The 26,186-nt window shown below is 46.4% G+C and overlaps 1 protein-coding gene across 2 annotated transcripts in view; it reads right to left on the bottom strand.

Moving 5' to 3' along the window:
* DIAPH1 (diaphanous related formin 1) overlaps window positions 1-26,186 on the bottom strand; it is a 253,834-nt gene that overhangs the window by 125,632 nt on the left and 102,016 nt on the right. For both annotated transcript variants that reach the window (XM_088447392.1, XM_088447393.1), the window contains exons 13-14: window positions 10,410-10,525; window positions 9,699-9,763 (exon numbers count right to left, since the gene is read on the bottom strand). In XM_088447392.1, coding sequence (XP_088303518.1) covers window positions 9,699-9,763; window positions 10,410-10,525 — 181 coding nt within the window. The remainder of the gene's footprint in view (window positions 1-9,698; window positions 9,764-10,409; window positions 10,526-26,186) is intronic.

Below are 26,186 nucleotides of genomic sequence, written 5' to 3' on the forward strand. Positions count from 1 at the left end.
AGAGAAATTTCTGATCGTAGCGGCTAGTTTGCGCACGCGCTTTGCAAACTTTACGCATGCGCAGTATAGCGAACATCGGTGGTGTACGACCGCTTCGACCGACTCCGAATGATGTCCTGAATGTAATGAATGCAAACCTCCGACCTGTGTTAGACGGAACTTCCATTGTCCGTTAATTAAAAGCAGCCACGGGTCTAGTCTGTCTGCCGCTGTCAAATGAAGCGCCAGCTCGGTCTCAGGAGCCAGCGGCCGTTGTTGTATAGAGGATCAAACAAGTCAGTGTAGGTAATGGAGAACAATAATTACCTTCTTATAGCAGAGACAGCCTCTAGCAGTTGTAAGTTGCAAGCGGCTTGCAGAACGCAATTTTAGCAGCGGGGTTAATTCTTTCGGCGGACTTTGGGAACCTCTGCCATAGGGGATTTCCTCAGAGGGATGTGGGGATTCTGGGAGTTCTGAAATGGGAGGCAAATTTCGTCAGCAGACAGGAGGTACATTCAGGCGAGTGGTCCCTCCACCCTGCAGTGTTCCAGATGCTCATTCGTCGCTGGGGTCAACCTCAAATCAACCTCATGGCGTCAAGCCAGAACCACAAGCTGCCTCGATACGGCTCCAGCACAAGAGACCCAAAAGCGTACTTGGTGGGCGCCTTGTGCTCTCTGTGGCCCTTTCAGTTGGTGTATCTCTTCCCTCCAATCACCCTCCTTCCACAGGTCCTTCACAAGGTTAGGTTATAGAGAGTCAAGGCCATTCTAGTCGCTCCAAACTGGCCCAGGCGGGCCTGGTACGCAGATCTTCACAATCTGTCAATAGCGCCTCCATGGCATCTGCCTCTGAGGTTGGATCTGCTCTGCCAGGGCCTTGCCTCTACCCTCATCTAAAACGCCTAGCTTTGACGGGTCAACTATTGAGAGGTAAATTTTAAGATTGAGAGTTTTTTCGGAGTCTGTTATCCAAACCATGATTTCCTCCAGAAAGCCTTCTACAGCTAAAATTTATTACAGAGTTTGGAACTCTTATTTCCAGTGGTGTTCCACTCGTCGTTTTGATCCTTTTGCTTACCGGATTTCTAGAGTTTTGGCCTTTTTGTAGACAGGCTTGGACTTAGGTCTTTGATTAGCATCCCTCAAGGTACTAGAGTCCACACTGTGTTTTTCTAGCGCAAGGTGGAACGCTCACCGGCTATCCAGACTTTTTTGCAAGGCGTCCTTCACATCTAGTCCCCCTTGTTCCTCCTGTTAATCCTTGGGACCTTACCCTGGTTTTGAATATTTTCAAGAACGATCCTTTTAAACAGTTATCTTCCACTGACCTCAGATGGCTTACTTGGAAAACCATGTTCTTACTGGCTATCACCTCTGCCCGCCGAGTCTCGGACCTGGACGCGTTATGCTATAGGGAACCATTTCTTATTTTCCAATCAGACAGGGCTGTACTTAGCACCCATCTTGACTACCTACCAAAGGTCTTCTCCAGGTTCATTCAGAGCTCATTTCACTAGATCCGTTGGGGCCTCATGGGCAGCTCGTCATGGTGCCTATGCAGAGCAGCTCGGTCGTGCTGCTACATGGTCTTCAGATAACATGTTCATTAAATTTTATAGATTTGACACCTGCACCACGTCTGATGCGGCTTTTGGACGAAAGGTCCTTTCTGCAGCGCAAGAGCGTTCCCTCCCGTAAGGGTCAGCTTTGGGACGTCCCACACTCCCCACCATGAAATGATAGAAAAAAATGGATTTGTGTCTTACCTGGTAAAATCCTTTTTTCTGAATCCATGGTGGACACTGTGCGCCCAACTCTCATCCCCCTGGCTGGCTAAAGGGATTGTTATTTCTGGCGCTCTCTGCCAGTGTCATGGTGTGCCTGGTTTTGTGTGTATGAGCCAGTTTTCTTCTCTTCTCCTTAGTTTCTATCCTGAGCTCCAGGGTTATAGTGGCTGGAGATTATGGAATTCAAATTTTCTACTAAACATCATCAAAAATCGGATGACCAAAAATCGAATGATAATTTAATATATGCTGTTGTGGTATTAATAAATCATTTTTATGTGATAAATTGCTTTTAGTTTATATAGTTGTACTATTAACGAATAATTTCCGTATGTTACTATATGTGATTTATTTACAATAATGATGAGTTTTAGATGTTGGATAGCGCAATTAGTACTTAAATAATATGAGATATGGTAAGAACTTACCTTTGTTATCTCTATTTCTACGAAGTCCATAGGGTTCCACAGGATATCTTGCGGTATAGGTGATGACGTCAGGCATCAGGCACCATAGAGTTAAGTTTTCAGCCTCCCAGGATGCACTAGGGTCCCCCTCTTATACCCCGCCCCCGAGCCAAGGCATCTCAGTTACGTACCAAGCCATAGGCCGGAGGAGGAGAAGGAAGAGAGAGAAGAAAGATCTGGACACACACAAGAATCACATTCTCACCAGAGGGAAACGGAAAAAAACGGTGACCAGAGTAAAGCCCATCTGCAGCACAGGTGCGACAGGGTGGGAGTCCTGTGGAACCCTATGGACTTCGTAGAAATAGAGATAACAAAGGTAAGTGTTTACCATGTCTAATTTTCTACATCAGGGTCCATAGGGTATCCACAGGATACCTTGGGGATGTCCCAAAGCAGTATCCTTTAAGGGTGGGGACGCTCCTGTGCTGAAAAGAGAATCCGCCGCTCGAAGGAAGCATCCTGAGAGGCAAAGGGGTCAAAAGCGTAATACCTCACAAAGTTATGGACAGAGGACCACGTGGCAGACTTGCAGATCTGGACTGCAGAGGCACCACGTTGAGCTGCCCACGAAGGACCCACAGACCTAGTGGAATGTGCCCTTACAGAGGATGGAACCAGAAGGCCTTCATGAAGATAAGGTTCTGAAATAGCCATACGAATCCAACCTGCCAAAGTTTGCTTTGAAGCAGGCCAACCCTTTTTACGGAAGCCATAGAGGACAAACAAGGCGTCCGACTTCCGAAAAGAAGAAGTGCGGTCACCATAAATCCTTAAGGCCCGCACAACGTCCAAAGTGGCCTCACCCACTGAAAGATCAGGTGAGTTAAAAGCCGGCACAACGATTTCCTCGTTGATGTGGAAACTTGAAACCACTTTAGGAAGGAATCCAGGACGAGCGCGCAGCACCGCCCTGTTCGTATGAAAAATCAGAAAAGGTGGTCTACAGGAGAGAGCCCCTAAGTCAGAAACACGTCTGGCCGAAGCAATGGCCAGAAAAAATATTGTTTTAGCTGTAAGCCATTTAACGTCCACTGAGCCCAGTGGTTCAAACGGCGGTCCCTGGAGAGCCAAATCCCATGGAGCCACCGGTGGAACAAAAGGTGGCTGAATGCGAAGAACACCCTGCATAAAGGTGCGCACATCAGGGAGTGCAGCAATCCTACGATGGAACCAGACTGACAGGGTAGACACCTGCACTTTAAGGAAAGCAAGGCGAAGCCCATGGTCTAGGCCCGCCTGTAGGAAAGCCAACACTCTAGAGAGGCGGAACTCCCGAGGGGCATAACCTCTAGGTCGACACCACTGGAAGAACGTATGGCACATACGATGGTACATTCTTGCAGAGGATGACTTCCGAGCTCTTAGCATGGTTTGCACCATAGAGTCGGAAAACCCTCTGGACCTCGACATGGCCATCTCAACAGCCTCGCCGTCAAAAACAGCCGAGCCAGGTCCGGGTGAAGACAAGGACCCTGTGATAGCAGGTCCGGTCACAGCGGCAACCGCAGAGGAATGTCCACGGACAGACTCTGGAGGTCCGAGAACCAGTGCCGCCTGGGCCCCTCGGGAGCTATCAACAGGAGTGTACCCCTTTCCTGTTTGAATTTCCGGATTACCCGCGGAAGGGAAAACGGAGGAAAGAGATAGGCAAACTGGAACGTTCCCTGGACGGACAGAGCATCCACCAGACACGCCTTTTTCGTCTCTTGTTCGAGACCCGTACACCGGCAACTTGTTGTTGTGCCAGGACGCCATGAGGTCTATCTCTGGAAGACACCCACCTGTCCACCAGAAGTTGAAAGACGTCCTGGTGCAAAGACCATTCTCCCGGATGTACGTCCTGCCGACTGAGAAAATCCGCTTCCCAGTTGAGGACTCCCGGGATGAATACTGCTGATATAGCCGGGAGATTGCGCTCCGCCCAGACCAGGATGCGGGACACCTCTGCGAGTGCCGCCCGACTTCAGGTTCCTCCTTGTCGATTTATGTAGGCCACGGTGGTGGCATTGTCCAACTGGACCTGCATGGGGTGACCTTGGAGAAACCGATGTGCCTGCTGGAGAGCATTGAAAACCGTGCGGAGTTCCAAGATGTTTATTGGAAGTTCCTTTTCTGCCCGATTCCACCTGCCCTGGAACAAGTGTGGACCCGTGACAGCTCCCCAGCCCCGGAGACTGGCGTCCGTTGTCAACAGGACCCAGTTCGCCACCCAAAATGGGCGACCCTTGTTGAGGTGGGTCGTCTGCAACCACCAGGCTAGAGACAGGCGAACCTTCGGAGTGAGCACCATCGTCTGCGACTTTAGACTCTGAGGCAGTCCATTCCATTTGGACAGGATCAATTGCTGCAGAGGTCTGGAGTGAAACTGGGCATATTCCACCATGTCGAATACTGACACCATGGAGCCCAGCAACCTCATCGCCGAGTGCAGACACACTCAGCGACACTGTAGACAACTGCGCACCCTCAACTGCAAAGCAGAGATCTTTTCCACCGTCACAAAGATCCGCTGCTGCCTGGAGTCCAACAAGGCCCCGAGGTGCAGGATCCTCTGAGGCGGGGTCAGGGTGGACTTCTGCCAGTTTATCAACCAGCCGTGACGCTGCAGCACTGCAATCGTCAGGTCCAGATGGCGTAGAAGGAGCTCTGGAGACCCTGCCAACAACAGAAGGTCGTCCAGATAAGGTAACATTCGGACTCCCTGCATCCGCAGGTGAGCCGCCATGACCGTCATGACCTTGGTGAACACTCGTGGTGCTGTCGCCAGGCCAAAAGGCAGCGCCCGGAACTGGAAGTGATTGTTGCGGATTGCAAACCTGAGGAACTGCTGATGGCGCAAAAGAATAGGGACATGCAGGTAAGCGTCCTGTATGTCCAATTACACCATGTAATCCCCAGGTTCCAGCAACAGAATAATGGACCGTAGGGTCTCCATCCGAAACAGAGGCACCCTCAAGGACTTCTTGAGGGCCTTGAGGTTGAGTATTGGACGGTACGACCCATTGGGTTTCTGCACCAAAAATAGATTGGAATAGAAACCCTGGCCCCTCTGGGAGAATGGAACAGGCCACTATAACAACAGCCTGGAGCATAGTGTGCAAAACCTTCCGCAGGGCCAAGGCTTTGTTCCGGTTCAATGGAAGGCCTGTGGTGAAGAACCGGGATGGGGGCCTGTGTCGAAAGGAGAGGGAATACCCGTGAGAAACCACCTCGTGAACCCAATTGTCTGTCGTAGTTATCGACCAACACTGGGCGAACTGAAGCAGGCGGCCCGGACCGTCAGGTCGCAGGTCTGTCATTTCTTGGGCCCAGCCGGTCGGGGAAAAGACTGTGCTTTAGGCCTACCCTGGGCCCTGTAAGGCCGAAAGGACGACGTACCAGAACTTGAAGGGACCGCAGCAGACGGGAGACATGCAGATTTGGCTGCTGCCAGCGTAGCTACAATTTTGTCCAGATCCGGACCAAATAGGACTTCTCCATTAAAAGGTAAACCTTCTAAGCCCTTTTTGGAATCAGCGTCCTCTTTCCAAAATCGCAACCATAAGGTGCGACGAACAGCAACAGCTGCAGAAGAAATCCTAGAGGTGAGGAAACTGATATCCAAGGCCGCTTCATTGATGTAAGTGGCCGAATCCCGGAGATTGCCCACCAACTGGGCCTGTTCAGCCGAACAGTCAGAGTCCAAAGACGCCTCCAAACTATCAGCCCAGCGCTCCATAGCTCTGGCTACCCAACACACGGCCATAGCCGGTCTGGACGCCCCCCCCCCCCCCCCGCAAGGGAATAAATGGACTTTAGGCAGATTTCCACCTTGCGGTCCGTAGCATCCTTCAAGGAGGACATGGAAGGCATGGGCAAAGTGGCACTTCTGACTAGGCGTGTCACATGAGAATCCACCTGTGGAGAGGATTCCCACTTAGAAAAATAATTGTCAGCAAATGGATAAGCCACGGCTAAGCGCCTCTGAGGCTGATACCGTTTTCCGGGGTGTTTCCACGCCTCCTCTAAATGGTCTACTAACTGACCAGAAAGAGGAAACACTCTGGCTTCACCCTTAATATCCTTGAAAAAGGCATATTTGGATTTGGACACCGGAGGATCATCATCCTCAATAACTAAAGCCGTGCGGACTGCCCGAATAAGGCCAGGAATATAAACCTTTGACTTAGCGTCCGACTCTTTAGTACGAAGAGGTTCCTGGTCAGATAGATCCAGAATCTCCCCATCATTGGACGTCACGTCGTCATCCTCATAAGGAGCAGACAGAGACGCCACAGACCACTTTTGTGGCCGCAACACAGACTCCCCTTGTAACACCTCCGACAAATGCTGTACTGAATTTGTCAGAGAATTAACCCATGCAGGCTCCTGTGAAACCTAGGGAGGGGAAGTAGGGAGACTGTGGGGTACCATCATTGGTCTCGGGAAACCCTGCATGGATGACGACACCACTGACTGCTGGGACAATCCCATCTGGGAAAACGCAGGTGGCGGAGCTAACTGGCCCACTAAGGTTGTAAGCGCCTTAGCGAAACAAGCCCAGAGAGGTTCCTGTACCGGAGCCGTGACAGTAATTGGCCGCGCCAATAAATAACACTGCCGACATAGCCCCTCCGCGTTACCCTCCCCCTCCGCTATTGGTACATTGCACTTAGTACACATAAGCTGGAGAGGAAATTCACTCTCAAACATGATGGTAAGTATGTGACCCCTCTCACTAATACTTGTTAGTATAGTGGGAGAACCACCCTGCAATCACCGCACCGCAAGGGCTTTAGCAGAGTAAGAGCAGGGACAGTGAAATGGCTGACAGTAGAAAGTGAAAGTACAGGCAGCACTAGCAGAAGTCACATACAATGCAGAAGAATCAATTCCCTGCACTATCAGCGCTGTTTCTCAACTACACAGACACAGAGTCTGGTAGGACACAGCGCTGCATACACTGACCTTAACCAACGGAGGAGAGGTATGCAGGGGGGACCCAGACCGCGATGCCACCGATCACAGCTTCCAGCAGCGTTCACCATGCAAAGATGGCCACCGAGGAGCAGAGGGGAGGCCGGCCTGGGGGAGGAGCGCTGCCACAGGACCAATCGGCAGCGCAGAGAGGGCTGTGTGCAGCGGGGGAGGCGCCGGCTGTATACAGGGAAGGCGCGCTCCCCTGACATGCAATTAACCCCTGGGACGCTGCAGCGCTTGCCACTCAGCTGCGGCCCGCTAGTACCTGGCTCCACGCTGCAGCCAGTCCCCAGGGAGCCCCCTGCCTGGGGACTGTGGACCATGTGCTCAGCAGGGACCCACCGCGGGACCCCCGCTGCTTACCTGCTCCCCTTGAATCCGGCCATGGCCCAAAGCATCTGGGGTCACCGCTAGCCGTGACCCCAGATACTTACCAGCATCCCCGGTTCAGTACCGGCGTTCTGGTACCGGCGGGGTGTAGGGGAGACGGCATGGACGTCTGCAGTGACTGTCCATGCGGTACTCCCAGATGTGCAGCCACAGCTGCCTTGAAGAAACTTCAGGGGCTATTCTTAGCCCCACTCTAAACATGTGCTCCGACTCCGAGCCGGGTACCAACGAAAACTGAGATGCCTTGGCTCGGGGGCGGGGTATAGGAGGGAGACCCTAGTGCATCCTGGGAGGCTGAAAACTTAACTCTATGGTGCCCAATGCCTGACGTCATCAACTATACCCCAAGGTATCCTGTGGATACCCTATGTAGAAAAATGGATTATTATTTCTACTAGCTGATTAGCGCTTTCTTTTTTTGAGGTTAAATTGACTTCAAAAGTGTTTTATCTTATGTATTAATTTATTCTGAATAGCTAGAATATGTAATGTGGCCACTGGGTTTTTGGCTGTCTTCCTTCCCCATAGGGTTGCCTCAGTGGCGTCACAAGGGGGTGCGAGCCGCACCCAAGTGTCAGCCGCCGAGTCTCGACACCAAAGTGTCGACTTCTCAGTGACAGGAGCCAGGTGCTGCACTGTAGCATTACGCGCAGCACTCAGCTCCTGACACAGTGAGGGAGCCGGCACTGCACACAGAGGGATCGAGAGACTCACGAATCTTAACTGGCGCTCCCAGGCGATGGGAAGAATATATATAACTCTCCCTGAGGGCCACCGCGCACTGCCCCTGCTACACAATGCTGGTAATCGCTGCATTATATAGAGGGGACAGGGCCGCAATTAATTGGGCAGTGCATTGCACCCCTCGGCCACGCCACACCCCTCACATAGCCAACCTGTTATATGTATGCACAAAAAGCCATAATAATCTTCATTTTAGCTTTCAAAATTATTAAATAACCTAAGACCAATGTACCCACCTACGTACAGTGGAGATCGCTCATTCTTAATGGCAATGCAGCCTATTACCTCACTAGGAACTAGAGTAGGGGTGGGCAATAAAAATCCCCCCAGATGTTGTAAAACTAACCATCCCAGAATGCCCTGCCACAGTTTTGCTATTTGGCCATGCTAAAAATGTCGCAAAGCATGCTGGGATTTTTAGTTCAACAACAGCTGGAAAGCGGCTTATTGCCCACCCCCGAACTAGAGACAAATACGACATGAAGTTTAAAATTTTAAAAATATATATCAATTAAGTCAAATAAAAAATTGGACTTATTCATCTCTTCAGGTGCGCAGAAGATATTACGGATAGGCACCTTACAGGATCGAAGTGGTAACCGTCTCCGTAAACTAGTATGGGGATGAGTATTCATTAAGTGAACTGAAACTTTCTAGAATTTGATTACAGGAACTCACGCTATCTTAAGATGGCATTAGTTCCTGGAGCCCCACTCCAACCTATTGGTAGATGTTCCGGGTTGCGAAAAGTGATACAATAGTATACACCCCTCTATGTTCATACATGGGCTCGGTTCATTCAAGTGCACTAACACTGGCGATGTACACTTTTTCCACTAGTATTTAGCAGTGTAGGTAGCAATTATAAGCTCACAACGGGCGGTTGCTTTTCAGAGTAGTTGTCCCCGCACTGGAGCAATATGGAACTGCTCCAGTGATATCTGTGTCTGCTGCTGCAAAATACAGCGAGACAGATACTTAAATCCTATGGGAGCACCACAGATAATATAGGTCCCTAAAACTGTAACATTTAATGGTTTTAGCTTAAGCAAGAAGCAAAAGGGAAGTAAACAGATGAAGTATCTTGATTAATAGGTTTACAATAGAGACCTTGTAATCAATTGTTTCAATAGGACCCATCCACTTTTCACTAAATCAGCTAAATTTGTCTAAAATGGTTATTAAAAATACTCTCCATATAACCTGATTAATTTTAATTTTTCTTGTGAAGAAAAGATCAGGAGAAATAAGTCTAAAAGTGTCCGGGTCTCAAGATATATTTGGCTCAACACAGCTTAACAAGACAATTTACAGAACTTTAGCAAAACGATTTACAGAACTTTATTTATTTTTTTTCTTTTTACCTTTGTCACCAAATCCCGTGCCTTGGACTCACTGGCTTCCACTTTCTTCTTATCGATCAAGTGATCTGAAATCAGATACATTTACATTTGGACACAACATAATGCCAAACTAGAGTCCCACTCTATTCCCCTTGAGGGGCTTTTTAAAGGACTTTACTAAGTTGAAAACACAAGTTTGTTTAAATAAAAAAAAGCTTCAAGTAATCTAAATAAATAAATTTGCCAATATTGTGGGGGAAGGGATTTAAAAAAAAAAAAAAAAAAGTTATTAGACCGAATAGGTAAGGCCTAGACCCCATTAGCGCTTCAACAAAGTTCAACCACCAATGTCACCATGTGTCAGAGCTTAAAGGTCACTGATGTGCAGTTGTTAACTCATGCTTGGGAGGTCAACAGAGGTCACTGTGTTGACTTCAATAGGTTACATGATAGGAAGTCCCTTCAATTCACGGGCAAAGCAAGTACTACACAGTATTTGTAGGGGGTCCACTATTGTACGATGAAGTTGCACCCCTTGTACTTATGTACTCAGTGTGTGTATATATATATATATATATATATATATATATATATATATATATATATATATATATATATATATGGCAGATGCAGTGAATGAGCCCCTCCTGTCCTCCACATCAATAAGGTTATCCCGATTGTATCAGGTTGAAAGTGACGCATAGGCAGGAAGAGACATAAAAAGACACCTACCTATCAAACTTTCAATTTCAATGCTTAAGTGTCTGCATTTGAAGTCAGGGTCAGCTCCATTTTTGTGAAGGATTATCTGAGAAATGACTTCATCGATCAGCTTGTAGTACTGCGGCCTAGAGCGGGGAAAGAAACACAACTGAAAAATTAGACTAGATTGTACTTTAAAGATGAACTGAATTCTACTGTCTCCGTTGTGTAGAAAGAGAATTAAAACTTTCACATCATCAAAGCAATTTGAGTTTAATATAAAAATAAGGAAAAAGTGTAGCACTGAATAAAGCTGCTGTCGGATGACCAGAGGCGTCTCAGCGTGGCGGAAGGTTCCTCAAGACACTTCCCTGACCCGGCCCTTTTTTGATGTTGTGCATTTTGAAAGTTTGAATAGAGGTAAAAAGGGGGATATTTAAATACGGAGTCACTTCTTGTTTACCACCAGTCTTTTAGTCATTTTAATTAGTCTGTTAATGAAAGAAGGCTACAAGCAGAAGAGATTTGTCTTTTATCTTCCTACAGTATAAAGCGCACCAGTATTATTTACTTACAGCATCTGTAAAATGTTCTATAACCGTATCATGACTGAAGGGGATTTCATACCTCAATGACCAGACTACATTTAATGTTGAGGTTGAATGCTAGTCTCACAGGGAAAAGCTGTTTTCTGTCAGTCTAGACTGGAGAATGTTATATATATATATATAATTTTGTATAGGGGGGATGGGACTGGTGGAGGTACAGTATATGAAATATATGTACATTACGTTGTGAATTGTCTGACAGCAGTTATACGGCCCAAGTTTTTACTGTTTTATGCTCATGTTTTCATTGTATGCGTACTTTATTTAGTGTCCAGAATCAATGCTTTGTTTTTTTTTAATCGTCATGACGTAACCTTGGAGCAGTTTCTTTAATGATATTATTTCTATAATCTCATTTATTTCTGTTTGACTATTTAGGGGTAGATTTACTATAACTAAAAATTAAAGGTGGTAATGATGCCTACAGCTACCAGATTCTGCCTATCATATTCTAGGATTCTAGGATGCAATATAGAAATGACAGCTAAACCGGATTGGTTGCTATGGGCAACACCACTGCTTTTCAATTTTAGAAGCTTTAGTAAATCTACCCCTTAAGACAAGACAGTTGTTTTTTTTTCATCTTTATTTTCAAGTTAGTCGCTATGTTTATTACCAGTTTATTTTAGCTTTGGCACAACCTGAGGTCACTAATTAACCTGTTTGGTGCTATTTTGTATATTTATACTGCCGTGATTCTTCAACAATTTCAAGGCTCATACCTGATCCAAAACGAAGCTGTCGCAGGAATAATGCATTAGACTTGAATGCTCTCTGTTTTGGGGCTATCACTACTTTTTATCTTGCACCTTGTACTCTAAAAAAGTAGGGTGATGAGCGGATATATTTTAACCCTTGATTTGTTTATTTGACGTTTAGAATAATATAATTACTTGGATGGTGTGGGATTGTTGACCCGAAGCATTGTAGGTTCACTTGTAATACCGGTAGCTATGTAGGTCACTATTACCACGGTAACAAATGATCGTGTATGTTTGGTGTTAATGTGGTAGGGGGATGGTGGAAGGCATTTGGCAGTTGGTTGCAGCTCTACTATTCGGTGGGCGGAATGGATAGGAGTGTGAAGTTCTGTTTATGGCCAAGTGACCCTTTAAGCACAAAAATTTGTATTAGTGACGTTCCTACTTAGAACGCACATACCACGTAGGGTAATAGGTTCCCAGTTTTAGGAACCAGTGAGCTCGCTGTTGAATTAAAGCTGCAATTAGTTATAAGGCAAGATCAGCCCTATAACCAATTGACGTTTTAAATTAAGTGGCGAACACGCCAAAAAGCACGTCGGTTCCTTAAATCCTGAACCTATTACATAACCCCCATAATCTTACACAGAGTTTTGGTCTACAGCATGTTGGCTAACTTGTGTTTTCAGTAATGCAGTTGCAGATATTGCACTTACCACCATACATAAGGATATCATTTAAAGGTATGTAGCCATAAAATAATGCAATGTGTATACTATATAGACATGCACATACAATAAATAGCTGCGAGAGTTTCATCTTGTTCATATGTAGAGTATTGGGGCAGAAATTTGCTCTATACTTTTATATTGTGCTTTCTGAGACTAACCTGCTATTCTAATTTAAGATATTCACTGTGAACAGTTTATGCAACATTTTAAAGCTATGGTTAGAGGAGTATAAAATGTATCTACAAGTAGAAATACATATATAAAGTTATGCAGTAACACCATTTGTATAGAAGTTGCAGTGATAAACATTAGCACTTCACATGTGCTGAAAGAGGGAAAAAAAAAAAAGAAGCAAAATACGGTTTGAAACACACTAATACGATAACAGAGGCCAACTCAGGGGAAAACATAAAGGACATAACAAAACAACATAACAAATCATGGCTGCATTCTCTAGCTGCTTCTCGGAGGGAAATGAATGCGATTATTACAGCTAACATTGGACCATTAGCTGTCCAATAATCCTTTCTTTACGTAAAAACTCATCTGCCTGAAATATTGCCTTTGATTGCCATACTGTTCAGTAAATACCATTCTTAGGAAGCTAATATACAAATAACTAAATAAAATAAAAAAATTGGTGAAAGATCGCCATCTGCTGGCAACTCATAAAATTGCCTGTGTTTATAATTTTTGGCCAGAGATTTCCAATTGTTTCGCCTATAGTTTGTGGCAAAAAAGAAAAAGAAAAAGCACTATTAATTGATTATGCAACTCTGTTGAAACATTAACTGCTTACACATGGGTACTAAAGCTCATAGTAAAGGAATTAAGAGTACTTTGCTTCAATAATTCAATAATAATGCTTCAATAAGGAAATAAGACATCTAAGCCCAGTGGCGTAACTAGGGCAGGGCGAGCGGGGTGCGTGTCCTGGGCGCCGGGGGACCGGCGGCGCGGGGGGGGCGCCACCGGCCACGGTGCCGGCCCATCCTAGTTAGCCAGTGTAGCGCCGACCGCCGTGAGTGCGGTCAGCGCTATACATTTACACAGGACCGGCGCTAGGCTTCCAGCGCCGTTCCTGTGCTGCACAGCTGAGCCCCTTCCCTTCCCCTGAGTGCTTGCCCAATAGCGCCAGGAGGAGGGTAGCAGGCGGGCTCAGACTGTGCTAACACACACATCGCCGCCAGCACGGCAGCGATGTGTGTTATTCAGCAGCCAATGAGAGTCAGACAGACAGCGGCGGGAGCAGGAGCGTGGATACAGGCAAGTATTTTTCGTTTCATTTTAGTGTGTATTTTGGGGGGCAGGGGGGGCACTCTATTACAAAGAAGGGGACTACTACTGGGGGCACTACTGGGGGGGGATACTACTGTGGGCACTGCATCGTGGGGAACCACTACAGGGGACTACCACTGGGGGGGGGGGGGGGGGGGAGAGATACTACTGTGGGCACTGCATCATGGGGAACCACTACTGGGGTGTCGAAGCTGGATTATTGACTGAGACAAGATCAGTTTAAAATTGGATTGCAGCAACGCCATCTTGCGACTGGCCGTAAGATGCCATCTTGGAAATAAGATCGTAAGACGCCATTTTGCAAATGGCCGCTTAAGGGCCATTTTAGATAAACTCACACTTTAGTACATGTGGCGATCTTACTATTAGCATCATGCGATTGCATCTGTGACCATCGCCATAAGTTACGGCGATTCATCAAAAGCCCATTTCATGACTTTACGTAGTTTGGGTGCTCTGGATAAAGTGTATATTATTATAAGTCCCCTAAAGGATATATTTCAGAAATGGCTGTACAGTATGTCAAAATTGGATTGCATTAGCTAAACAGAGCAAATGGCCACGTGACAACTAGCCTGTGAAGACAAGCTACATGGACATAACATCTGCTCTCACTCCAGGTGGCCCTGCTCGAATACAGCAAGAGGGTCGTTTGTAGCACCTTACATTAGCAGGCTTCCTGCAATAAAATACCTTCAAAGCCAAGAGTGTTATCTGAGGTTTGGGTCTTGTAGCTGTGCTAATTTGCATCCACACAGGCCCTGGGAGAACAAAGACCAGTATTTTGGAGCCTGAAAAGGGTGGGGGCTACTGGGGCATGAGCAAGTCATGGAACTATAATGCTCAGCATTCCACACTGCTAGGTGTTCTCATACACACATTAATACGCACAATTGCGCTGTTAACTAGTCCCATATTAGCGAATGCATAAGACCCTGTATGAAAACGATGAATATTAGCTGCACGCACACGCATCTGCCCCAAGTTAACTAGCGTCTTTACATCAAACCCCACATACTCACGCATTACATATTCACATACAAGGTTCCATAAGCTTTAAGGTATAAGATTCGAGTATGCACATTTATTATCATTGCTAGGAAATAAAGGTTATTTCGTAACTAAGGTTTTATACGTGATAAGTAAGCCATGTTTGGTATTGTACTGATGCGTATTCTCTCAAACAGTATTCCGGTAATATCGATGGAGAGATCGCAACATGCATTCTCAACTTATGGACCGCAGAGACTTCATGCAACAAAATGTACATTATATGAACAACTGTTAGGATTTGCATGGGGCGGGAAACCAAAGACCACCAGTTGTTAGAGGCTGGATCGTGTCTAATTGAAGCAACCTGTTAAATGCCTTGTAACATATGCCCTCTCCTTTAGGACCAATGGTATTAGCAACAAACTTCTCTATTGTGTTGTTTATTTCTGGGGGGTATAAATATGTGTGCTCTGACCCTGGGTTCCTAGGCTTTGTGCTGAATGCTGATTGATGAGGGGTTTCTTGCTGATGCCTAACATCTGGACCAGAGAGCGCTGCATATGTATAATTTCTTTGCGCTAAGATTATATGAGGATCATAGCATGTAACTGCTGTACTTTTACTTGAATAATACTTTGTGCTTTGGAACCACAGGTTCTAAGTCTGGAGTCTTTATTTACTGTATGACTGCGTACGCAAATTAGCATCATCCTTAGAGGTTTATAGGCAGGATATTAGAAGGTATAGGCAGGGGTATATAGAGGTTCAAAGGCAGTATCCTTAGGGAACTACCACTGGGGGGGCGGGATACTACTGTGGGCACTGCATTGTGGGGGACCACTACTGGGGACTACTACAGGGGGCACTGCATCAAGGGGGACTCCTACTGGGGGAACACCTATCGTTAATCCCATGCTGGCATTTGACAAGTCAGGAAGCTGGCAGTCTGCATCTCAACTGCTGGCTTCCTGACCGATGTAAATATTGGGTGTAGAGACAGAGCTATAAATTGGAACATTGATTCTTGTTTTATTTTTCTGTTTCCCCTATACAACTGCACATAGGTTCAGAGCACAGTGTACAAAGGGCCCTAGGTGGTGAGTGAATAGGACAGGGCTGCCTAGTACAATACAGGGTATAGTGGCCTCTTTGTGGTCTGGCCTTTTACTTACTAATGCTTTATATTACAAGAGTGGGATTTAAAAATGAATGAAGGATCTGAGCCATCTCAGCATTGCTTTCATTACCATTAACAGTAGTCACCGCATGTGTTGGGATAACATGGACTGTACAGCAGTCATCCCATGTGCTGGGATAAAGTGGACAGTACAGCAGTCATCCCATGTGCTGGGATAAAGTGGACTGTACAGCAGTCATCCCATGTGCTGGGATAAAGTGGACAGTACAGCAGTCATCCCATGTGCTGGGATAAAGTGGACTGTACAGCAGTCACCCCATGTGCTGGGATAAAGTGGACTGTACAGCAGTCATCCCATGTGCTGGGATAAAGTGGACTGTACAGCAGTCATCCCATGTGCTGGGATAAAGTGGACTGTACAGCAGTCATCCCATGTGCTGGGATAAAGTGGACTGTACAGCAGTCATCCCATGTGCTGGGATAAAGTGGACTGTACAGCAGTCATCCAATGTGCTGGGATAAAGCGGACTGTACAGCAGTCACCCCATGTGCTGGGATAAAGTGGATTGTACAGTAGTCACCGTATGTGCTGGGATAAAGTGGATTGTACAGTTGTCACCGCATGTGCTGAGTTAAAGTGGACTGTACAGCAGTCATCCAATGTGCTGGGATAAAGTGAACTGTACAGCAGTCATCCCATGTGCTGGGATAAAGTGGACTGTACAGAAGTCATCCAATGTGCTGGGATAAAGTGGATTGTACAGAAGTCATCCAATGTGCTGGGATAAAGTGGATTGTACAGTAGTATAAAGTGGATTGTACAGTAGTCACCGTATGTGCTGGGATAAAGTGGATTGTACAGTTGTCACCGCATGTGCTGGGATAAAGTGGACTGTACAGCAGTCATCCCATGTGCTGGGATAAAGTGGACTGTACAGCAGTCATCCCATGTGCTGGGATAAAGTGGACTGTACAGAAGTCATCCAATGTGCTGGGATAAAGTGGATTGTACAGTAGTATAAAGTGGATTGTACAGTAGTCACCGTATGTGCTGGGATAAAGTGGATTGTACAGTTGTCACCGTATGTGCTGGGATAAAGTGGACTGTACAGCAGTCATCCCATGTGCTGGGATAAAGTGGACTGTACAGCAGTCATCCCATGTGCTGGGATAAAGTGGACTGTACAGCAGTCATCCAATGTGCTGGGATAAAGCGGACTGTACAGCAGTCACCCCATGTGCTGGGATAAAGCGGACTGTACAGCAGTCATCCAATGTGCTGAGTTAAAGTGGACTGTACAGCAGTCATCCAATGTGCTGGGATAAAGTGAACTGTACAGCAGTCATCCAATGTGCTGGGATAAAGTGGATTGTACAGTAGTATAAAGTGGATTGTACAGTAGTCACCGTATGTGCTGGGATAAAGTGGATTGTACAGTTGTCACCGCATGTGCTGGGACAAAGTGGATTGTATAGGGGATATAATCAGGAGGCCGACGGTCTAAATGACGACCGCCGGTTTCCCGACTGTCTAATCCCGGCAAAGTACTAATGACAGGCGTCGAAATCCCGACGCCTGTCATTGGACCTACGCCAGAAGACCGATGCCCGGCATATCGAACGAAGATAAGACAGCCGCGGGAGGGGGGGCGTTAGTTTTTAGGGCTCCTGGGAGGACTTAGGGTAGGCTAGGGGAAGGGGGGGCTAGGGTTGGGCACCCCCCCGGGAGACAGATTTAGGCTGCGGGGAAGGGGGGGTTTAGGGTTAGGCACTTGGGGGGGAGGTTAGGGTTAGGCACCTCTAAGAGAGGGTTGGGGAGAAAATGGGGTTAGTATACTTACCTTATTAGCGATCGGGATCTTCAGCTCTGCCGGGCTTCCGCTGTCGGGATTTGAACCGCCGGCCGCATTACCTACTACACCCTTGTACAGTAGCCATCGCATGTGTTGGGATAACAGATTGTAAATTAGTCACCGCATGTGTTGGGATAACATAGATTGTACATTAGTCACCGCATGTGTTGGGATAACATAGATTGTACATTAGTCACCGCATGTGCTGGGAGAACATGGATTGTACATTAGTCACCGCATGTGCTGGGAGAACATGGATTGTACATTAGTCATCACATGTGTTGGGATAACATGGATTGTACATTAGTCATCACATGTGTTGGGATAACATGGATTGTACATTAGTCATCACATGTGTTGGGATAACATAGATTGTACATTAGTCACCGCATGTGCTGGGAGAACATGGATTGTACATTAGTCATCACATGTGTTGGGATAACATGGATTGTACATTAGTCACCGCATGTGCTGGGAGAACATGGATTGTACATTAGTCATCACATGTGTTGGGATAACATGGATTGTACATTAGTCATCACATGTGTTGGGATAACATGGATTGTACATTAGTCATCACATGTGTTGGGATAACATAGATTGTACATTAGTCATCACATGTGTTGGGATAACATGGATTCTACATTAGTCATCGCATGTGTTGGGATAACATGGATTGTACATTATTCACCGCATGTGTTGGGATAACATAGATTGTACATTAGTCACCGAATGTGCTGGGATAACATGGATTGTACATTAGTCATCACATGTGTTGGGATAACATAGATTGTACATTAGTCACCGCATGTGCTGGGATAACATGGATTGTACATTAGTCACCGCATGTGCTGGGAGAACATGGATTGTACATTAGTCATCACATGTGTTGGGATAACATGGATTGTACATTAGTCATCACATGTGTTGGGATAACATGGATTGTACATTAGTCATCACATGTGTTGGGATAACATGGATTGTACATTAGTCATCACATGTGTTGGGATAACATAGATTGTACATTAGTCATCACATGTGTTGGGATAACATGGATTCTACATTAATCATCACATGTGTTGGGATAACATGGATTGTACATTAGTCACCGCATGTGTTGGGATAACATGGATTGTACATTAGTCACCGCATGTGTTGGGATAACATGGATTGTACATTAGTCATCACATGTGTTGGGATAACATAGATTGTACATTAGTCACCGAATGTGCTGGGAGAACATGGATTGTACATTAGTCACCGCATGTGTTGGGATAACATGGATTGTACATTAGTCATCACATGTGTTGGGATAACATGGATTGTACATTAGTCATCACATGTGTTGGGATAACATGGATTGTACATTAGTCATCACATGTGTTGGGATAACATGGATTGTACATTAGTCATCACATGTGGATTGTACATTAGTCATCACATGTGTTGGGATAACATGGATTGGACAGTAGTCATCACATGTGTTGGGATAACATGGATTGTACATTAGTCATCACATGTGTTGGGATAACATGGATTGTACATTAGTCATCACATGTGTTGGGATAACATAGATTGTACATTAGTCATCACATGTGTTGGGATAACATGGATTCTACATTAATCATCACATGTGTTGGGATAACATGGATTGTACATTAGTCACCGCATGTGTTGGGATAACATGGATTGTACATTAGTCACCGCATGTGTTGGGATAACATGGATTGTACATTAGTCATCACATGTGTTGGGATAACATAGATTGTACATTAGTCACCGAATGTGCTGGGAGAACATGGATTGTACATTAGTCACCGCATGTGTTGGGATAACATGGATTGTACATTAGTCATCACATGTGTTGGGATAACATGGATTGTACATTAGTCATCACATGTGTTGGGATAACATGGATTGTACATTAGTCATCACATGTGGATTGTACATTAGTCATCACATGTGTTGGGATAACATAGATTGTACATTAGTCATCACATGTGTTGGGATAACATGGATTCTACATTAATCATCACATGTGTTGGGATAACATGGATTGTACATTAGTCACCGCATGTGTTGGGATAACATGGATTGTACATTAGTCACCGCATGTGTTGGGATAACATGGATTGTACATTAGTCATCACATGTGTTGGGATAACATAGATTGTACATTAGTCACCGAATGTGCTGGGAGAACATGGATTGTACATTAGTCACCGCATGTGTTGGGATAACATGGATTGTACATTAGTCATCACATGTGTTGGGATAACATGGATTGTACATTAGTCATCACATGTGTTGGGATAACATGGATTGTACATTAGTCATCACATGTGTTGGGATAACATGGATTGTACATTAGTCATCACATGTGGATTGTACATTAGTCATCACATGTGTTGGGATAACATGGATTGGACAGTAGTCATCACATGTGTTGGGATAACATGGATTGTACATTAGTCATCACATGTGTTGGGATAACATGGATTGTACATTAGTCATCACATGTGTTGGGATAACATAGATTGTACATTAGTCATCACATGTGTTGGGATAACATGGATTCTACATTAATCATCACATGTGTTGGGATAACATGGATTGTACATTAGTCACCGCATGTGTTGGGATAACATGGATTGTACATTAGTCACCGCATGTGTTGGGATAACATGGATTGTACATTAGTCATCACATGTGTTGGGATAACATAGATTGTACATTAGTCACCGAATGTGCTGGGAGAACATGGATTGTACATTAGTCACCGCATGTGTTGGGATAACATGGATTGTACATTAGTCATCACATGTGTTGGGATAACATGGATTGTACATTAGTCATCACATGTGTTGGGATAACATGGATTGTACATTAGTCATCACATGTGGATTGTACATTAGTCATCACATGTGTTGGGATAACATAGATTGTACATTAGTCATCACATGTGTTGGGATAACATGGATTCTACATTAATCATCACATGTGTTGGGATAACATGGATTGTACATTAGTCACCGCATGTGTTGGGATAACATGGATTGTACATTAGTCACCGCATGTGTTGGGATAACATGGATTGTACATTAGTCATCACATGTGTTGGGATAACATAGATTGTACATTAGTCACCGAATGTGCTGGGAGAACATGGATTGTACATTAGTCACCGCATGTGTTGGGATAACATGGATTGTACATTAGTCATCACATGTGTTGGGATAACATGGATTGTACATTAGTCATCACATGTGTTGGGATAACATGGATTGTACATTAGTCATCACATGTGGATTGTACATTAGTCATCACATGTGTTGGGATAACATGGATTGGACAGTAGTCACTGTGTTTTCAGTAAATTTTATCTGTTGTTCCAATATAGATATACAGAAATTATTCCCCGCTGATTTGGAATTAGCAGCTCAGTATAGATACAATAAGTGGATAAATTCAAGCGCTGACTTTTACTGTATGTGTATTGCAAACTCTGGTGGAGAGTGTTTTTACCAAAAATGTTTACACACACATTTTTGCTTCTAATTCTATAATAAAGAAGTTAACTACTTATTAAACAGTGCAAGAGTATGCAATACACATACAGCTCCAATACAGAAACAAAGATTCTGAAATGGGAGAGTTTACACTAAGTGCTAGAGACTGGTTAATCTGGTAACCAATCAAACAATAGCTAAACACAGTGCTGTGGCTAGAAGGTTTCAATGGCAGCCGGATCCTAGAGCCAGAAAAACTTCATACCTTTATAAAAGTGCAAAAATGTTAATAAAAAATGTCTTTCGATAATTAACATTGTAAAGCGAAGAGGAGCCAGGATTAGGATATATGAAGGAGACTAAACTTCTAAAATGACACGTGGATGTGTTTCCCATTACAACCAAACAGAAAGGTCACACGCACACCCTAGCCTCTCCGAGGTCACATGCAGACCCTAGCCTCTCTGAGGTCACAAACAGCACCACTAGCCTCTCTGAGGTCACACACAGCGCCACTAGCGCCTCTGAGGTCACACACAGCGCCACTAGCCTCTCTCTGAGGTCACACAGCGCCACTAGCCTCTCTGAGGTCACACACAGCCACTAGCCTCTCTGAGGTCACACACAGCCACTAGCCTCTCTGAGGTCACACACAGCCACTAGCCTCTCTGAGGTCACACACAGCCACTAGCCTCTCTGAGGTCACACACAGCCACTAGCCTCTCTGAGGTCACACATAGCCACTAGCCTCTGTGTAGTAGACAGTAGCCTATCTGAGGTCAGTAGTAGTAGACACTAGCCTCTGTGAGGTTACAAAATAAGAGAGGCTTGTGGCTAGAGGCTGTGTGTGACCTCACAGAGTCCAGAGGCTATTTGTTACCTCACAGTGGCTAGGGGCTATTTCTTCTTCAGGGTCCAAAGGGATCCACAGGATAATGTGGTTGCAGTGATCCAGTCACCAAACATTTAAGCTTTCAGCTCCCAGGATGCCCCAGGTCCTCCTCCACATATACCCCGCCCCTGGCCACAGGCATTCAGTTTAGTAAACAAGCCCAAGGCAGCAGAAGGAAAAAGGAGAAGGAAGAACAATCATACACCAGAAACATTCACAGAGAAAGAGGGAATCCATGACCTAAAAAAATTACCCAAGGCAGCCAGGTACGTCTTTTCTTCTTCAAGGTCCACAGGGATACCATGGGGATGTCCCAAAGCAGTTCCCCAAGGGTGGGGACGCTCCTGAGCAGAAAGGAGAACCCGCCGCCCAAAGGAAGCATCCTGAGAGACAAAAGTATCAAAGACATAGAACCTAAGAAAAGTGTGGACAGAAGACCACGTGGCTACCTTGCACAATTGTTCAGCAGAGGCACCACGACGGAATGCCCACGATGGTCCCACAGGCCGGGGAGAATGTGCTGTTGCCGTGTTTGGGACAGGGAGATCAGCCTGAGCGATAGTCATACGTAACCATTGAGCCAGAGTTTGTTTGTTAGCTGGCCTTCCTCGTTAGTGAAAACCATATAATACAAAAAGATTTTCTAAAAAAAAATAAAAGTCTGTACGATCCAAATAGATACGGAGAGCACGAACCACATCCAGGGAGGCTTCACCTACAGAAAGGTCTGAAGACTGAAAAGCTGGACTCACAGTCTCTTCATTCACATGGAAACGGGACACTACCTTAGGAAGGTAACCTGCCCATGTACGGAACAGCTCTATCCTGGTGAAAAATCAGAAAGGGGTAGCGACAAGAGCACTGCCAAATCAGAAACTCTGCGTGCAGACGAGATAGTGAGGAGAAAAAGTGTCTTCGCTGTCAACCATTTCAAATCTACTGAGTCCGAAGGTTCACATGGGTCAATTAGCAACCCTTTGAGAACCAAGGACAAATCCCACGGTGCCACCGGTGGGATAAAGGGAGGCTGAACTCAGAGAATACCCTGCAAAAAAGTTCCAACATCCGACAAGGAAGCAATACTTTGCTGGAACCAAACTGACAACGCAGAAACCTGTACACTCAGGGTGGCCAGGCGGAGACCGAGGTCTAAATCAGCCTGGAGAAAAGCAAGTACCCGGGAAACCCTAAAAACCTTATGGTCATACAATTTGTGGGAACAACATTGACCAAAAGAATGCCAAACCCTGTAGGTTTTTGTGCCCTAAGCATTGTTGAATCACAGAGCTGGAGAAACCTTTGGCTCAAAGACAGACTGGGTAAGTCCAGATGCAGGCAGGGACCTTACGCTAACAGATGCGGCCATAGAGGAAGAGGAAACAGAGAATTTATGAATAGATTCCGTATGTCGGTGAACCAATGGCATCTTGGCCGCGCAGGATCTACCAGTATCACTGTTGCGCCTTCCTGCTTGAATTTTCCCGAGGACCCTTGGGAGTAGGGAAAACAGAGGAAAGAGATACATTAGTTTGAAGTCCCATTGCACTGCCAGTGCGTCCATGAATGTGGCTGTGGGGTCTCTAGTCATGGACCCATACCTGTGGACCCTGTGATTGTGACATGAGGCCCATGAGGTCTACGTCTGGTAGGCCCCATTTGTCCACCAAGAATTGAAAATTTCCCAGGTGGAGAGCCCACTCTCCGGCGTGTATGTCCTGACGACTTAGGAAGTTAAAGACTCCCGGGATGAATATTGACAAGATAGCCGGAAGATGATGTTCTGCCCAGATCAGAACGTTTGTCACTTCCCTCATGGCTGCGTGACTTTGCATGCCTCCTTGATGAGAGATAGGCTACTGTGGTCGCATTGTCGTACTGGATCTGGACCGGCCTGCCCTGGAGGAGGTGCTGTGCCCTGATAAGTGCTTTGTATACTGCTTGAAGCTCCAGAATGTTTATGGGCAGATGACTATCCTGATTTGTCCATCTACCCTGAAAGATGCGATGACCAGAAAGTGAGAGCATACCCCTGAGAGACCACTTCTCAGACACAGGCATCTGTTGTTGTTTAATGCCACTAGTCCGCAAATTGAAGTCGACCTCCCACCCTGGGATCCCCCAGAAGGAGGCCCGCCCCAACAGGCAGAGGGTTTGTCATCCGGCTTAGAAGCTGGACATCCGGCCGGTCAGGACCTTTTATTTTGCTGCTTGGTGGTCCTGCGAGAACTAGACGGTCTGGAGGAAGACTGTCCTTTTGCTCGTCCCCGAGGACGAAAGGACCGAAAAGACTGCCTAGACTTTAATGTAGCTGTTAATGGCAGATCTGCAGATTTAGAAGCTGCCAGAGTAGCCACTATCTTATCTAATTCTGCTCCAAAAAGTATATTTCCAAAAAAAGGTAAGTATTCCTGAACGTTCTTTGACCCTGTATCTGCTTTCCAGGACCTTAACCAAAGGACTCTAAGAGCCACAGCTGAGGCTGTCAATGCTTTAGAAGCTAGGCGTCCAGCATTTATTGCAGCTTCACCCAAGTAAGAGGCAGATTCCCGTATGTGGGAGATATAGGTCAGTTGTTTTCTAGTAGCATTCGGTAGGGTATCTTCCAATGCCCCCGTCCATTCTTCAACAGCCTTGGATACCCAAGCCCCAGCCATAGTGGACTGTGTGCAACTCATATACATGAGGAGCGTACAAGAAGCAACCCAGACGCGGGAAACCCTTTGAAGGATCTGCGTCTGGGGAGGAGCTGCTGGGGGAGAGCCTACCTCCCCTAAGCTGCATCAACTGGCCGGGTACGCTGGCCTCATGGCAGCAGAAGCGTCTGCTGCCGATCCCCGCGTCAGGCGATAAGGCCTGTTGGTCTAGTGAGGGAGTGGTTGGCCCCGGGCCCTCACTGCAGCAGCTTCCGGTGTGTCTCCAGCGCTGGAAGCACCTTACTGGACAACTGCATTCATCCGGGCCCCAGCGTCGCCGATAGCAAGCTCTGTCGTGACCTGCAAAAATCACCAGACCTGCTACTGGTGTTGTGGCCCGGCGGAGGTAGAGTGAGTCGCAGTGCAGGCGTCTATTAAGATGCCCACCACTGCTAACTAAAACATTTAAATAATAAATAAAACATAAAGGTGTCTGAATCCTGCCGCACCAACCGAACAACTGAATGCCTGTGGCCAGGGGTGGGGTATATGTGAAGGAGGACCTTGGGCATCCTGGGAGCTGAAAGCTTAACTGTTTGGTGCCTGGATCACTCCAACAACATTATCCCTGTGGATCCCTATGGATCCTGAAGAATAAATAGTCTCTAGCCTCTGTCAGGTCTCACACACACAGCCTCTGTCAGGTCTCACACACACAGCCTCTGTCAGGTCTCACACACACAGCCTCTGTCAGGTCTCACACACACAGCCTCTGTCAGGTCTCACACACACAGCCTCTGTCAGGTCTCACACACACAGCCTCTGACAGGTCACTAGCAGACCCTGGCCTCTGTCAGGTCACTAGCAGACCCTGGCCTCTGTCAGGTCACTAGCAGACCCTAGCCTCTGTCAGGTCACTAGCAGACCCTAGCCTCTGTCAGGTCACTAGCAGACCCTAGCCTCTGTCAGGTCACTAGCAGACCCTAGCCTCTGTCAGGTCACTAGCAGACCCTAGCCTCTGTCAGGTCACTAGCAGACCCTAGCCTCTGTCAGGTCACTAGCAGACCCTAGCCTCTGTCAGGTCACTAGCAGACCCTAGCCTCTGTCAGGTCACTAGCAGACCCTAGCCTCTGTCAGGTCACTAGCAGACCCTAGCCTCTGTCAGGTCACTAGCAGACCCTAGCCTCTGTCAGGTCACTAGCAGACCCTGGCCTCTGTCAGGTCACTAGCAGACCCTGGCCTCTGTCAGGTCACTAGCAGACCCTAGCCTCTGTCAGGTCACTAGCAGACCCTAGCCTCTGTCAGGTCACTAGCAGACCCTAGCCTCTGTCAGGTCTCACACACACAGCCTCTGACAGGTCACTAGCAGACCCTAGCCTCTGTCAGGTCACTAGCAGACCCTGGCCTCTGTCAGGTCACTAGCAGACCCTGGCCTCTGTCAGGTCACTAG

This window comes from Taudactylus pleione, unplaced genomic scaffold, assembly GCF_031769625.1.
Source record: "Taudactylus pleione unplaced genomic scaffold, aTauple2 ptg000431l, whole genome shotgun sequence".
NCBI classification, from domain to species: Eukaryota; Metazoa; Chordata; class Amphibia; order Anura; family Myobatrachidae; genus Taudactylus; species Taudactylus pleione.